General features: G+C 43.1%; 1 protein-coding gene across 2 annotated transcripts; it reads left to right on the forward strand.

The window, feature by feature from the left end:
- The first annotated feature begins 371 nt into the window (after positions 1–371).
- Positions 372–6,509, forward strand: LOC123054232 (serine carboxypeptidase-like 19). Of its 2 annotated transcripts, XM_044477955.1 has the most exons (13): positions 372–628; positions 763–908; positions 992–1,068; positions 1,160–1,282; positions 1,381–1,483; positions 1,672–1,709; positions 4,681–4,782; positions 5,057–5,140; positions 5,238–5,423; positions 5,518–5,711; positions 5,799–5,912; positions 6,006–6,051; positions 6,148–6,509. In XM_044477955.1, the coding sequence occupies exons 1-13, from the start codon at positions 477–479 to the stop codon at positions 6,229–6,231; spliced, it is 1,449 nt and encodes a 482-aa protein (XP_044333890.1). In that variant the 5' UTR covers positions 372–476; the 3' UTR covers positions 6,232–6,509. The 2 variants fall into 2 exon arrangements, with proteins under 2 accessions (XP_044333890.1, XP_044333889.1); XM_044477954.1 differs by having other exon boundaries at positions 5,518–5,912.
- Positions 6,510–13,106: the final 6,597 nt, after the last annotated feature.

The raw sequence follows: 13,106 nt of genomic DNA on the forward strand, positions 1-13,106 counted from the left end.
GAACTTACTAACTCTTTCTTTTCTTTAAATTAGTTTTACCTTCTGAAAACAACTTGCCAAATGTTTATGTCATTAGTATAGGGAAATCTGTCGTGTATATACGTGTTGGATGAATGTATCAGTGTGAAAAAAGAAGCTACCGACGCACATGATGGACATGTTCTTTCTGTTCCAAAATTGGAGCGCCACATCTTTTGAAGTTAGACTAGAGTATGGGTAAGTTAATTATTCTGTACCTATATGGGGGGCTTTATGCAAAATTCATAGGATGAGGCGTCCACATTACATCTAGTACCTGCATTTCTCATCCAACGACTGTGCTGCTCACGGTGCAGCCGGAGTACTCCATCACTGGGAGTACAGGATATGCTCTCGAAGCAGTAGGTCTCAGCCTCTTTCTAGAGAACAACAAAACGGAGCAACTCGCAAAAAACTAAAAACTAAAACAGAGCAAAAGGAAGCGGTTGACCACCACAATGAGCGGGCGGCTGCTCCTGCTCCTCCGCCTGATCCTCTGCATCGTACTTACCACAAGGCAGCTCGCTCTCGCCGGCGCAGCCTCCAGTTCCAAGGTGGTGACCAGCCTCCCGGGGTTCCAGGCCCCCCTCCCCTTCCACCTCGAGACCGGGTGCCCATTTTCTCACTCTGTTCTTTACTCAAGTTTTTCTACGCACCCAAGCGGTAGGAGGTGCCGATGTGCGGGATCTCCTTGTCTCCTTGGTCGACTCCATTGGTTATAACCTGCTGCTGCTTAATTACAAGGTACGTGGAGGTGGACGAGGACAACGGCACCGAGCTGTTCTACTACTTCGTCGAGTCCGAGGCCGGCGGCGAGAATGCCCCTTTCCTCCTCTGGCTCACCGGCGGCGACCACTGCTCCGTACTCAGCGGCCTCGCGTTCGAGATCGGTACATTTTGTTTGCGTTCTCAGGTCATTACTCTCTACGTCATATCATACTCAGATGCATACACATGTCAACCGCAACTACAGGTCCATTCAAGTTCGTCGTAGAGCCTTACAATGGCACCATACCGAGCCTGGAAATCAATCCCAACTCATGGACCAAGGTCGTCGATCGGTCATGTTTCGCAATCTGCAGCTAGCCAATTAGCCGTCCGTACTGCAAATTCACGCTCAATTCTGTATTTTCCATTTCAGGTGGCGCATATCCTCTTCGTTGATTCGCCGGCCGGGGCAGGATTTTCCTTTTCCAAACAACCCAAAGGCTACCATGTTGGGGAAGTATCTACCTCACTGCAGCTACATGATTTCCTCATCAAGGTGCTACCTAACCTAACTGATTTGATTTGATTTGATTTGTTGCCACGCATTGATTGGCTGCATCTCTCTTACTGTCTGATCCACGTGACCTTGTCCAGTGGATTAGGGACCATCCCAAGTTTTTATCAAGTCCTCTCTACATCGGGGGAGACTCGTATGCTGGAAAAATTGTACCATTCATCGCACAAAAGATTTCCCAAGGTATGGACAGTTGCTGTATATTTGCACGTATATTGAGCATGCGTTTATAGTTGACTGTATTCGCTGATTTCACCACAAGGTAAACGTGGTGAGCCATCTCAAAATGAAAAAAAAAGTATTAACTGAGTTCAACTCTATCTTCATGTTTTTTTACGGATGGCGTCATCTTTATGCTTTCGTCCCTACAGGTAATGAAGTTGGAAGGAGACCCCTTCTTAATCTCAAGGTACCTACCGTAACTCTCACAATTCTACACAAGAGACTATGGAATAATACATGTGGCTAAAAACTTGCCTGTCGTGAAACACGCATCAGAAATGTGTACGTGAAGGTGATATATCGTTATCGGCTTTGCTATTCATCAATTACAATTATTATGGTGTTTCTATAGTGAGTTTAGGATGGCTCGCCACTCTTGTCACAAGATTTCATTCATTATTGTGTTTGTTTTATGGGGCATCGTTATAGTATAGGCCAATCTGGATCGCAACCACCCCGAGGTCCCATGTGTCAGGATCATTAGCTTATATCATGGGTCCGGTCCAAGTCACCAACACATACACATCCCAACGATTTATCCAATTATGGGTCCAACCCAAGCGCAGCTAACACATGTGCATCCTTACAAGTACGTCAACATAAAAGACAAATAAGAGGATGGTGTCCCCTCACGGCATGTGTTGCTGTCACGGATGGGGATGTTGTTGCGCTTGTTTCCAAGAGTATCTTTTATTTCTGAGTTGTGCCTTTTTTTATCTCTCTCGTGCGCAAATTTGTGTGTGTATTCTCTGAAAAACTAAGCGAGAAAATTAGATTACAACTAGAGAAAATAGTTTCTCAGATAGGCGGCATGCTAAATGCAGTGTGTGGCATATCACTTGCTATCATCTCCACAGGCGTCTCGGGGCTTCACTGTCTATATGTACAATGAAAGGGAGCAACGACAAGCGTGTTTGTTGATGACAACATATGTACGCACCCACTACCGGCTATGCCACATAATACTGTCTTCAGTGTTATGCCACATAATACTGTCTTCGGTGTAGCAACACCACTAGAGGAATGACAAAGGAAAATATCATTGGAAAATGTGGAGTGATGTGTAGTTTTAATTGTCTTGTTGCATAGAAGTGAAATCATTCATACTTTGGATACTCATTCCGAAAGCTATTGTATTCTGAATTTTCACTCGAAAGGTACGCAAAAGAAAAAACTTGGTGTCCCTTCATGTGTGGAAAAGAACACACGCTTGTCATTGTGTGGCCACAACCTGCGCGTAAACTTTGAGGGGGGGGGGGGGGTCATAAATTTGACCCGTTAACATAAACAATGTTGAATTTGTTGTTTCTGTTTTTAAACTATGTTTAATTTTGGATTCTTAATATTTTGTGAGATTGTATATATGCGTATTATATCTACTTCATAGATTATCCTTAGATATTTTGACAATGTCTAAAATTTGTATTAATTCGCCGGTGCACCGGATGCAACTGCTTCCTGCTTCTTGGATCGTGCTTTCTTCCCAAGATTCCACATTCTCCCGGATCATTAAAGGATGAAGGATGTCGATTAGGGTGGGGGTGGTTGAATAGGAGATTGCAAGTTTTAATCATTATTTCTATTTTAGCGAGTTGCATATATAAATAATATGTGAGTGTAACTACCTGAGACAACCTACATGATATGGCAACTAGCAAAAAAAAAGGTCAGCACTAAGAAAGTAAAGGAGTAAGTCATAAAAATAACCAAAAAGGGCTCGGAGTCAATGTTGATTAAAACTGAAGTTAAATTCCTTGGAGTAACTCTAATATTTGTGGGAGACGTTTGGCACACCAAGTCAAAAACGACTAAAAAGGTCCAGCCTACTTCTGGTTAAGCTTCGGCCACAATGTACGAGCTCAACCGCCAAGGGTAGATCTTGAGGGGATCTTCGATCTTTACAAATTCTCGAGGCAAATCCAGATCTTTGATGCTCCCGGTGGACTCTAAACGCCTAGGAGTCCCAAAACGCCTAAGCGGTAGGTATGAAAACTGAGTGCAAATTATGAAGCAAGTGTTTTTTTTTTGCGAGAAAACTTTGAATCTATTCATCTTCTTAGTGAAAGCAAAACACAAATGAAAATCTTGTAAACAAATACAAAGAGACATTACCAAAAAGGAATACAAAGCGAACCTGTTGCGGACACCTATACGAAAATGAAAGGTTACTGAAACATAAAACCCCCACAACCATATAGAAAAATACACCAAAAATAACAAAAATGTTCAAATGCGTACGAGCGAGCATACCTAGAGGATGTGAGTGGGAGGTGTGTAGCCGGGAGACAAGAATCACAAGACTAGTGGGATGGGGGATTTTTTGTGTGTGGATAGGAATCGGTTGTTCCCAACGTGTACATGGGCTGGGATGAAATGGGCTATGCCGATAAGCGGAAATTTCTCCACATATGTTTACTAAAATTTTCTTTTTATTTGAAGTTTCACCAGAAAACGTCATTCTATCTCCATTCCATTATAAAATATCCATTGTGCTTCTGTAATGTAAATTCCGTTTCCGATTATGAATTTATGCTCTGTTTTTTTTCCTGAATGGACGGAAAAATTCTGCCTAGTTTTCACCCCTAGGAAGAAGCATGTAAACCCACACACATTACGTCTGTTCATGAAACGTAGATATAGTACAAAATCCAAATTACAAATATTGTAATCATTGCATTGCTATGTACGTTCATATATATAGCAATATATTAGATTAAGGCACATGACATTTTAACTGGTAAAGGTAAAATATGCTAGAAAACTCAACAAAAAGTATCCATCCTTTAATTTGGTATGCCATCTTTTGATTGACGAAGCATAGACAACGGATCTTCATAACTATGCCTAACCGGATCATGGTCAATGGCGTACATATACCATTTTAGCCGATATAGAACTTTAAAATTATATGGCTAAACCTAAACATATCTATCTTTTTGCAGTTTAAATAAGCACACCATGTTAATCAGCTATAGTTTGTTCTGCAAAAAAATATCTCTACGCAGCAACCCGTGCCTCCAATATTTTCGTAGCATGTGTAGAGGACACACAGTTATATCCATATCTTTTTCTTAGCAGTATATACCTGCTTTTGGTAGTGTGTGAGTGTGGTGTTAATATATCTGATGCCATGTTTATGTTCATTTCGTCACCAACAGGGCTATCTATTAGGTAACCCGGCAACAGGTGAAAGGATCGACGAAAGCTCCAAAGTGCCTTTTGCCCACGGATTTGGTATAATATCAGATCAATTATATGAGGTAATTAACCTCGCCTGTATCCATTATCCCGTCAATCTGCTCATACAACCTTATACTCTTTCTGTTCCTAAATATAAGTCTTTTTGGAGATTCCGCTACAAACTACATACAGATGCATATAGACATATTTTAAAGTGTAGATTCACTTATTTTGCTTCGTATGTAGTCCATAGTGGAATCTTTAAAAAGACTTATATTTAGGAACGGAAGGAGTATGTCAGAACTATGTTGTGATACAAATAGTACTCAAATAGTATAAATTTCTTTCATACAGACAATATTGGGTCATTGTCAAGGGCAAGACTACAAGAATCCTACAAACGTGCTGTGTGCTAAAGCTCTGGGTACTTTCCATAGTGTAAGAACACGCCAGCCAGGATAACTTTTACTCCGTAAATATGAAGTATATGGCCGATCACTGAAGGTTACAGCGGTTCCAAATAATCCAATTGCAGCTCCTCTCCGAAGTTATGTTGCCCCATATTTTGTGGGACAAATGCGTTTATTCATCTGCTGGACCGCACGCGGAGACGGACGACTCGGCTGGTGCTGGCAGGAAGATCTTAAGCGAGGAAGCAGCTGGAATCAAAATGGGGAAACGGCTGAAACATCCGCCAGTTCGTCCTCCGCTTGACTGTATTGTAAGTCAGCATCATGCGTATGCCTGTAGTACCCTACCCTGTATGTGTTCCCCGTTTCGTGGACTGACCCGATCATGCATGCCCGATGGATCAGAACTACGCCCACTACCTGTCGTATTTCTGGGCGAACGACGAGCGCACCCGGGACGCCCTCGGCGTCAAGGAGGGCACCGTGGACGAGTGGGTGAGGTGCCAAGATGGCGGTGTCCCCTACACCAGGGACATCGTGAGTACCATCAAGTATCACCGGAACGTCACGGCCAACGGCTACCGTGCGCTTGTATACAGGTCCTCACATTTTTGCCCTGTTACTACTGCATACAGCTTAAAGATGGAGTGTCATTCTGATAGGATTTTGTTTGGTGTCCATGGCAGCGGCGACCACGATTCGGTGGTGCCACACCTGGGGACGCAGGCGTGGGTGAGATCGCTCGGCTTCCCGATCGTTGACGAGTGGAGGGCGTGGCATCTCCATGGCCAGTCTGCCGGGTTTGTCGCCGTCGTCTCCTTCTCGTTGCATGTTCTGTTTATTTCACTCGCTAACAGTGATTTCTTGCTTCATTTTCTCTCACGGGTTTGCAGATTCACCGTAAGTTACACCAACAACATGACATTCGCGACCGTAAAGGTAAGCAAATTACTTAACCTTCTCTGCGTGTGTTGGTGGGAGGCACAGTTTATTAGAAAACCGGTTCTAAATTGCTGCTCTGGATTTGGTTTTCAGGGAGCCGGTCACACGGCCCCTGAGTATGAGCCTGAGAAGTGCTTCGCCATGTTCAGCCGTTGGATCCTGAATCAACCACTCTAATCTATTGTATTTTGTATTGTGAAAAGGAAAACCATGTACATGTAGAACCTTGTGCATGTAGTTCCCCTTGAACAAACATGCACATCCAGGATGTGTTGATGAAATATGTGAGTTTGTGACTTTGCGTTCGACTCTCTCGCTAGTGTGCGGGTTGAATATCTGATTCTTTTTGTGAGAAGCTGGTTTCTTGAGGTTTTGGCAAGAGACATACGGTCCAGTCATGTATATGGTAATGTTCAGTCGTTTGATAAAGCATGCAGCTGCCATTTTGCACCGTATAGAGTGTTGTCTTCTACAAATCATTCTGATTTTTTAACAGTATCTTCAGCAGTAGCTTTGATACTGATAGACCTTGGATCGGTGTAGGCTAGTAGATCCGGTGAACCTACCTTCTCCAGGTGCGGATAAGCTCGGTCCAGTGCCGGCCATGGTGAAGTAGGGGCCGGTGATGATGTGGACAGAGAGTGGACGGCGGCGGTGGTGGAGCTTCCCGCGAGCACCGCGCTAACCCTAGATCGGTAGGGATTGTAGGTGAGGATTGTGGCAGCGATTAACCTTGTAAGTCGTGCCCCGGCCCCTACCTCTGTTTATATAGCGCGGGTCACAGGGGCCCACCAACCATGGTTTGGTTGGGCGTCCCCGATCAGGGCGCGAGTCAGGGGCCCGTTCGAACGGGTCGAACGGGAGAGAGATCAACCTAACATTCTCCCCCTTGATCTCAACTTTACTTTTAACTTTATACTTTCTAGTTTATTTGTTTCATCACATATTGGTACATAGAGCATGTTTCATCATCACAGCTTAATTGCCGATAGAATCATACAGCTACAACATACGTTATGTTTAGAAACAAATTATGTTCCTTTTGGGCCTATCCAGAAATCATAAGGCTTTCCCTTAAACCCATGCCGGCTAAGTGTTCCTTGAACACATTGGGTGGTAAGCCTTTCGTTAGCGGATCCGCAAGCATATCTTTTGTCCTTATATGCTTGAGACTTATAGTTTGATCCTGGATTTTATCTTTCACAACATAATACCTTATCTCTATTGTTTTGGCAGCATTACTCGACTTCTTGTTGTGAGCATAGAATACTGCGGGCTGGTTATCACAGTACATCTTTAGAGGTTTGTGAATACAATCTACCACTTTCAAGTCGGGTACAAATTTCTTTAGCCATATCGCCTACCCCGTGGCTTCGAAGCATGCTATGAATTCTGCATACATCGTGGATGATGCAACTATCGACTGTTTGGAGCTTTTCCACGAAATAGCTCCCCCAGCGAGGGTGAATATGTATCCTGACGTGGATTTTCTATCATCTCTGTCCCCCACAAAATCTGCGTCTGAATACCCTTTTATCTATAGGGAATCACTTCTCCTGTATATTAGCATGTAGTCCTTCGTGCCTTGCGCATAACGCAATGCTTTCTTTACCATCTTCCAGTGCTCTAGGCCTGGATTCTCTTGATATCTACCGAGTACCCCGGTGATAAAAGCTAAGTCAGGGCGAGTGCACACTTGTGCATACTGTAAGCTGCCAACTGCCGAAGCATATGGTACTGCTTTCATTTGATCGATCTCATACTGGTTCTTGGGACATTGGAATTTCCCAAAACTATCGCCCTTGACTATTGGAGCAGGTGTGGCTTTACTCGCATGCATATTATACTTTTTAAGAACCTTTTCTAAATATGCTTTCTGAGATAGTCCTAAGACTCCATTGTTCCTATCTCGGTGAATTTCTATGCCCAAAACATATGATGCTTCACCAAGATATGTTATGTCAAAATTTGAGGATAAGTATTTCTTTGTTTCTTGTAGTAGACTAACATGACTACTAGCAAGCAGGATATCATCCACATACAAGATTAGGAAAATATATTTCCCATTTTTAAACATTGCATAAATGCAATTATCCTCAATATTTTCTTTAAATCCAAAACTTTTAATCGTTTGATTAAACTTTAGATACCACTGCCGAGAGGCTTGTCTTAATCCATAAATGGATTTCTTCAGGCGGCATCCCATATTTTCCTTGCCTTCCATGATAAAACCCTTGGGTTGTTTCATGTAGACCTTTTCTTTTAAATCACCATTCAGAAATGCCGTCTTAACATCCATTTGATGTAACTCTAAATCAAAATGAGCAACTAATGCCATTATGATTCTGAAGGAATCCTTACATGAGACTGGAGAAAATGTCTCATTGTAATCTATCCCTTCTCTTTGTGTAAATCCTTTTGCCACGAGTCATGCTTTATACTTTTCTATATTCCCTTTAGAGTCATACTTAATTTTGTAGACCCATTTACAGCCTACTGTTTTGGCTCCTTTGGGAATTTCCTCTAAGTCCCAAACATCTTTGGAACTCATCGATTTCATCTCGTCTTCCATTGCCTTCATCCACTTTGATGAATGAGGGCTTCTCATGGCTTCTTCATATGAGGTGGGATCTTTTTCCATATGAACCATTTCTGTGTTATAAACTTTAAAGTCAGTAGAAATAGCTGACTTTCTTGGTCTTGTAGACCTTCTAAGGGCCTCAGTTTCTGGCACATTTTGTGCCTCAACTTCTGGCACTTCTTCTAAAATTTGCTATTGCACCTCCCTTTCATGCTCAACAACGGGTTCAGTCGGCTTCTGACGGACAGGTTCCGGGTCTTCCCCCATAGCTGTGATGGGTGGAGTTGCAACTGGTAGTGAGAAAAATGGCTCCTGAATCATCGGATTAGGTGCATGCACCCTCTTCTCCTCAAGATCAATTTTCCGAGCTACCAAGCTCCCCCTCATCATTTCGTCCTCTAAGAAGACTGCATGTCTCGTTTCTACAAACTTTGTATATCTGTCAAGGCAGTAGAAACGAAAACCTTTTGATCTGTCTGGATAGCCAATGAAGTGGCAACTTACTGTTTTGGGATCTAACTTTGCAATGTTTGGATTAAACATTTTAGCCTCAGCAGGGCACCCCCACACCCTGAAGTGTTGTAGGGAGGGCACCCTTCCTGTCCATAGCTCGTACAGTGTTTTGGGCACCGACTTGCTTGGTACTCTATTGAGAATGTGAATGGCGGTTTTAAGCGCCTCCATCCATAATCCCAATGGCAAGTTGGAATAACTCATCATGCTGCGCACCATATCCATAAGTGTACAGTTGCGCCTTTCAGCTACTCTATTCTTTTCTCTCAGAGTGGGATACATTAAAAGCACATGAGTTATCATATCTTTCTCTTGCTAGAATTTCTCCCGCCATACGGGATTTTTGACATAATATTATGTTAGCTTTACCCCGTTACGCAGGTATTTTCCCAGACTTTTCCCGCCATGCGGGTAATTCCCTGTAAGGGAATATGAATGCTAGAATTGGCTCTTTTGACTGCATATTCAATCATCAAATTTAGGAATAAATCTGAATGCTCTTTTACACACATGCTTAATCCGACATTGGTCAAATTAAACACGCATGTTGCTTGTTTCATATAAAATCATGTTAACTGAAAAATCTTTTCATAGAGAGTACATGAAAGGCATTCATCAACCAAGACTCTCAATGATCTATCTCTTTTCTTTTGATGCCATTCTTTAGAGAGAACATACTCTTTTCGTGTCACAAGTACCTAGTCATTTGCTTTCACAAATGAAAGCATGAAAAACTTTTAGTCTGAGAAAACTTAGCCAATAATCAACAATAATGGGCATAAAAATAACCCTACGTTGGTCTGGTTAAAAGAAATGCACATTAAACTTTTGAAACTTTCTTTTATATTCTAAATCACTGTTGTGGTAGAATTAGAATAAACATCATCCTTCTACATTAATTCCATATCACCGTTGGGCGGAAATGGAAATAATGCATATAACTCATAAACAATGTGATGATAGTATTTGTATTAAACAACTTTGCTAAGAATTAATCATCATCATCAACTTTATTGTAGCGGGAACAAGAAATATAAATTTCTCTAGTTCAAGAGCATTTCTTGATCTTTATTCATTCTCTGAAAATTGGTCACCTTGATACAAAATTTATCAGAGATTTAAACTTTGAACATAAGACTCATAGAATTATAGCACTGTTATCATCAACGTTGGTCAGAAAATAACAATACCATATTTTCTTTTGTCATAGCGGAAACTATCTGCATCTTATTTCACCCATAGGGGAAAAACATTGCTAATAACATTTCTTCCAATTAAATTTTCCCGTTGGTTCCAATTTAATTGGAGGATAAAACTTTTATTTTGCAACGGAAGCTTTACAATATTCTATTCAAAAACAATTCTCTACTCTTTTACTCTCTAAGAAATTTTAACCGCTTGGTTCAAAAATGCATTAGAGAAGCAACAATTTAATCTTTTACTTTAGTTCTATTCACTTTTAAAGAGCACTTTTATTTTAAATAATAAAACATGATCATGTTATTAACAACGTTGGTCATAAAAATAACATAATCATATTCATTTTAATAATCACTTTAACATGCTCTTAAAAACATAATTCTTTCTAAACTTTTATTTTCTTTGTAAAAGAGCACTAATAATTATTTACGCAGCGGAAAAACATGAATAAAAATTCATGAACTTTTTATTCTTTACAGAAACTTTTCTTTTATTAAAGAAGAATTAATGAACTTTATTATTTTCTTTATAAAATTCCTGAACTTTTCTTTTTCTGAAAATGTTCTATTTTCATTTTCAGAAACTTTTTGTGTTTACTTTTATTTTCTAAACAAATTTTCGTTGGATTAATTTGAATAGAAAATCTATATGAAATTTGCCCAAGACTGGACACAATAAGAAAAGAGAATACTGAATCTGCCGCCCGCGCGACACGGACGCAGCCAACCGGGAGCGAGTGATCCGGCCCACGGCCCGCAGCAAGTTCCAGCGCTGGCGGTCTAATGGCCTAGGGCCCCCTTCTCTTTCGGCCCAGTGGCCCGGGTGGAGCTAGGGTTTTGATCTGTACCGTTCGATTGGATCGGAGGAGGCAGCGGTTGTTTCGCTCGAACAAAATGGGGCAGCGCCCCCCGACCGAAAACCCTAGCGCCCCATTCTCTCGATCTCTTCTCTCTCTCCCGCAGCGGGAACCAGGGCAGTGCCCCGGCCGGTAGCGGCGGCGGCGGAAGCCAGCGCGCCGCGCGCGCCTCCTTTCCCTTCGCCTTTCTTTCCTTTGACGGAGAGAGAGAGAGGACACCTGCAGCGCCGTCCTCTGTTCCCCTTGCGCCGTCTCACTGTGGCTCTCCTCGCCGGAGACCGCAGGAAGAGAGAGGGGTTCGCCGGCGGCGCGCCACCGCGCCGCACGAGCACCCTGTCCCCTTCCCCTTCTTTTCTTTCTCCACCCAGCGCTTCCTGTAACAGAGAGAACGAGAGAGGAACGCCTGTGCCGTCCTCTGCTCCCCTGCTCTTGACCGCGATCTACATGGAGCGGTCGGTGGCGGCGTCGTGGCCTTCCCCCTCGCCGGCTGTGCGTCCACCTCGCGGTGAGCGCGCCGCCGTCGAGCGGTTAGGCTGTGGTGCCCTTTGCCCCTTTCGGGGTAGTGTTCTTCGTCCCGGATCCTCGGCGTGCCAATGCGATTCGGGATCGAGAGGAACGGCGCGGCCGGAGCGGCGGCGCAACTTTTCTTTGAGATGTCTTTGCCCTCTTTTTGCTGTTACGGTTCTTGAGGAAGGGGATCTATTTTTCTTTTTCTGTTTTTGTTTCTTTGTACCGAAATCAACTAGCCCGATCTGGCTGATACCATTGGTAGACCTTGGATCGGTGTAGGCTAGTAGATCCGATGAACCTACCTTCTCCAGGTGCGGATAAGCTCGGTCCAGTGCCGGCCATGGTGAAGTAGGGGCCGGTGACGATGTGGACAGAGAGTGGACGGCGGCGGTGGTGGAGCTTCCCGCGAGCACCGCGCTAACCCTAGATCGGTAGGGATTGTAGGTGAGGATTGTGGCAGCGATTAACCTTGTAAGTCGTGCCCCGGCCCCCACCTCTGTTTATATAGCGCGGGTCACAGGGGCCCACCAACCATGGTTTGGTTGGGCGCCCCCGATCAGGGCGCGAGTCAGGGGCCCGTTCGACCCGTTGGGTTCGAACGGGAGAGAGATCAACCTAACAGATACCTCTAATTTTTATTTTCATTATTGCCTTCCTTTGATTTTATACTTCTACTTTAGGCATATCATTTTCTTGCACAGCATTGGTGTTTGAAAAATGCCCCCAAATCTTCTCGCAAAATATTGACAAAACATTCTCCATCCAACAAAAATAGTATTCCCCATCTGTCGTCCACAAATAAATGTAGACATTTCATTTTTCTCACTTAGAAAGCATCTACCCTTTATGTTGCTCTAAAAATCCCCATAAAATCACATAGCAAGTCCTTGCAATCTGGACAATAACTATTCAAGAAAATAGGACTGGCCCGTGCAACTTTGCGGAAAAAGCTTAGGCGTAGTTTATGCAAAAATCATAGCTCATTTGGGAACCTATTTTCCTCTGATCCAAATGGGCCCAAACTCTGTGAGCATTCCCCTACACCTGTAATGCTCACATCACCCAACTCTCAGCCTCTAATTCTTCAATTTTGAGCTTCTGCCATTTCCTCAAACAATTGGTAGGTAGAAGGTGATGTGGCATGTCTCTGACCGCCACTAGCGAGGCCCAACGCTTCCCTCTTGCCACTGCTTCTAGAGCTCGGTGTCGATGCCACCAACCAGCCACTCTAGTCTATTGTATGTAACATCATCTAGTAGGTCTAGGAGATGTTTGGTTCATGTTGGTGAACCCTACCAAATATTTTCAACAATTGGCTAGAAATTCTCGAACACTCTATTGGCCAAACAATCGACAAGGTTTCGGAATGTGAAAAGTTGGCAAGATTTCATA

This window comes from Triticum aestivum, chromosome 2D (assembly GCF_018294505.1).
Source record: "Triticum aestivum cultivar Chinese Spring chromosome 2D, IWGSC CS RefSeq v2.1, whole genome shotgun sequence".
Classification (NCBI taxonomy): Eukaryota; Viridiplantae; Streptophyta; class Magnoliopsida; order Poales; family Poaceae; genus Triticum; species Triticum aestivum.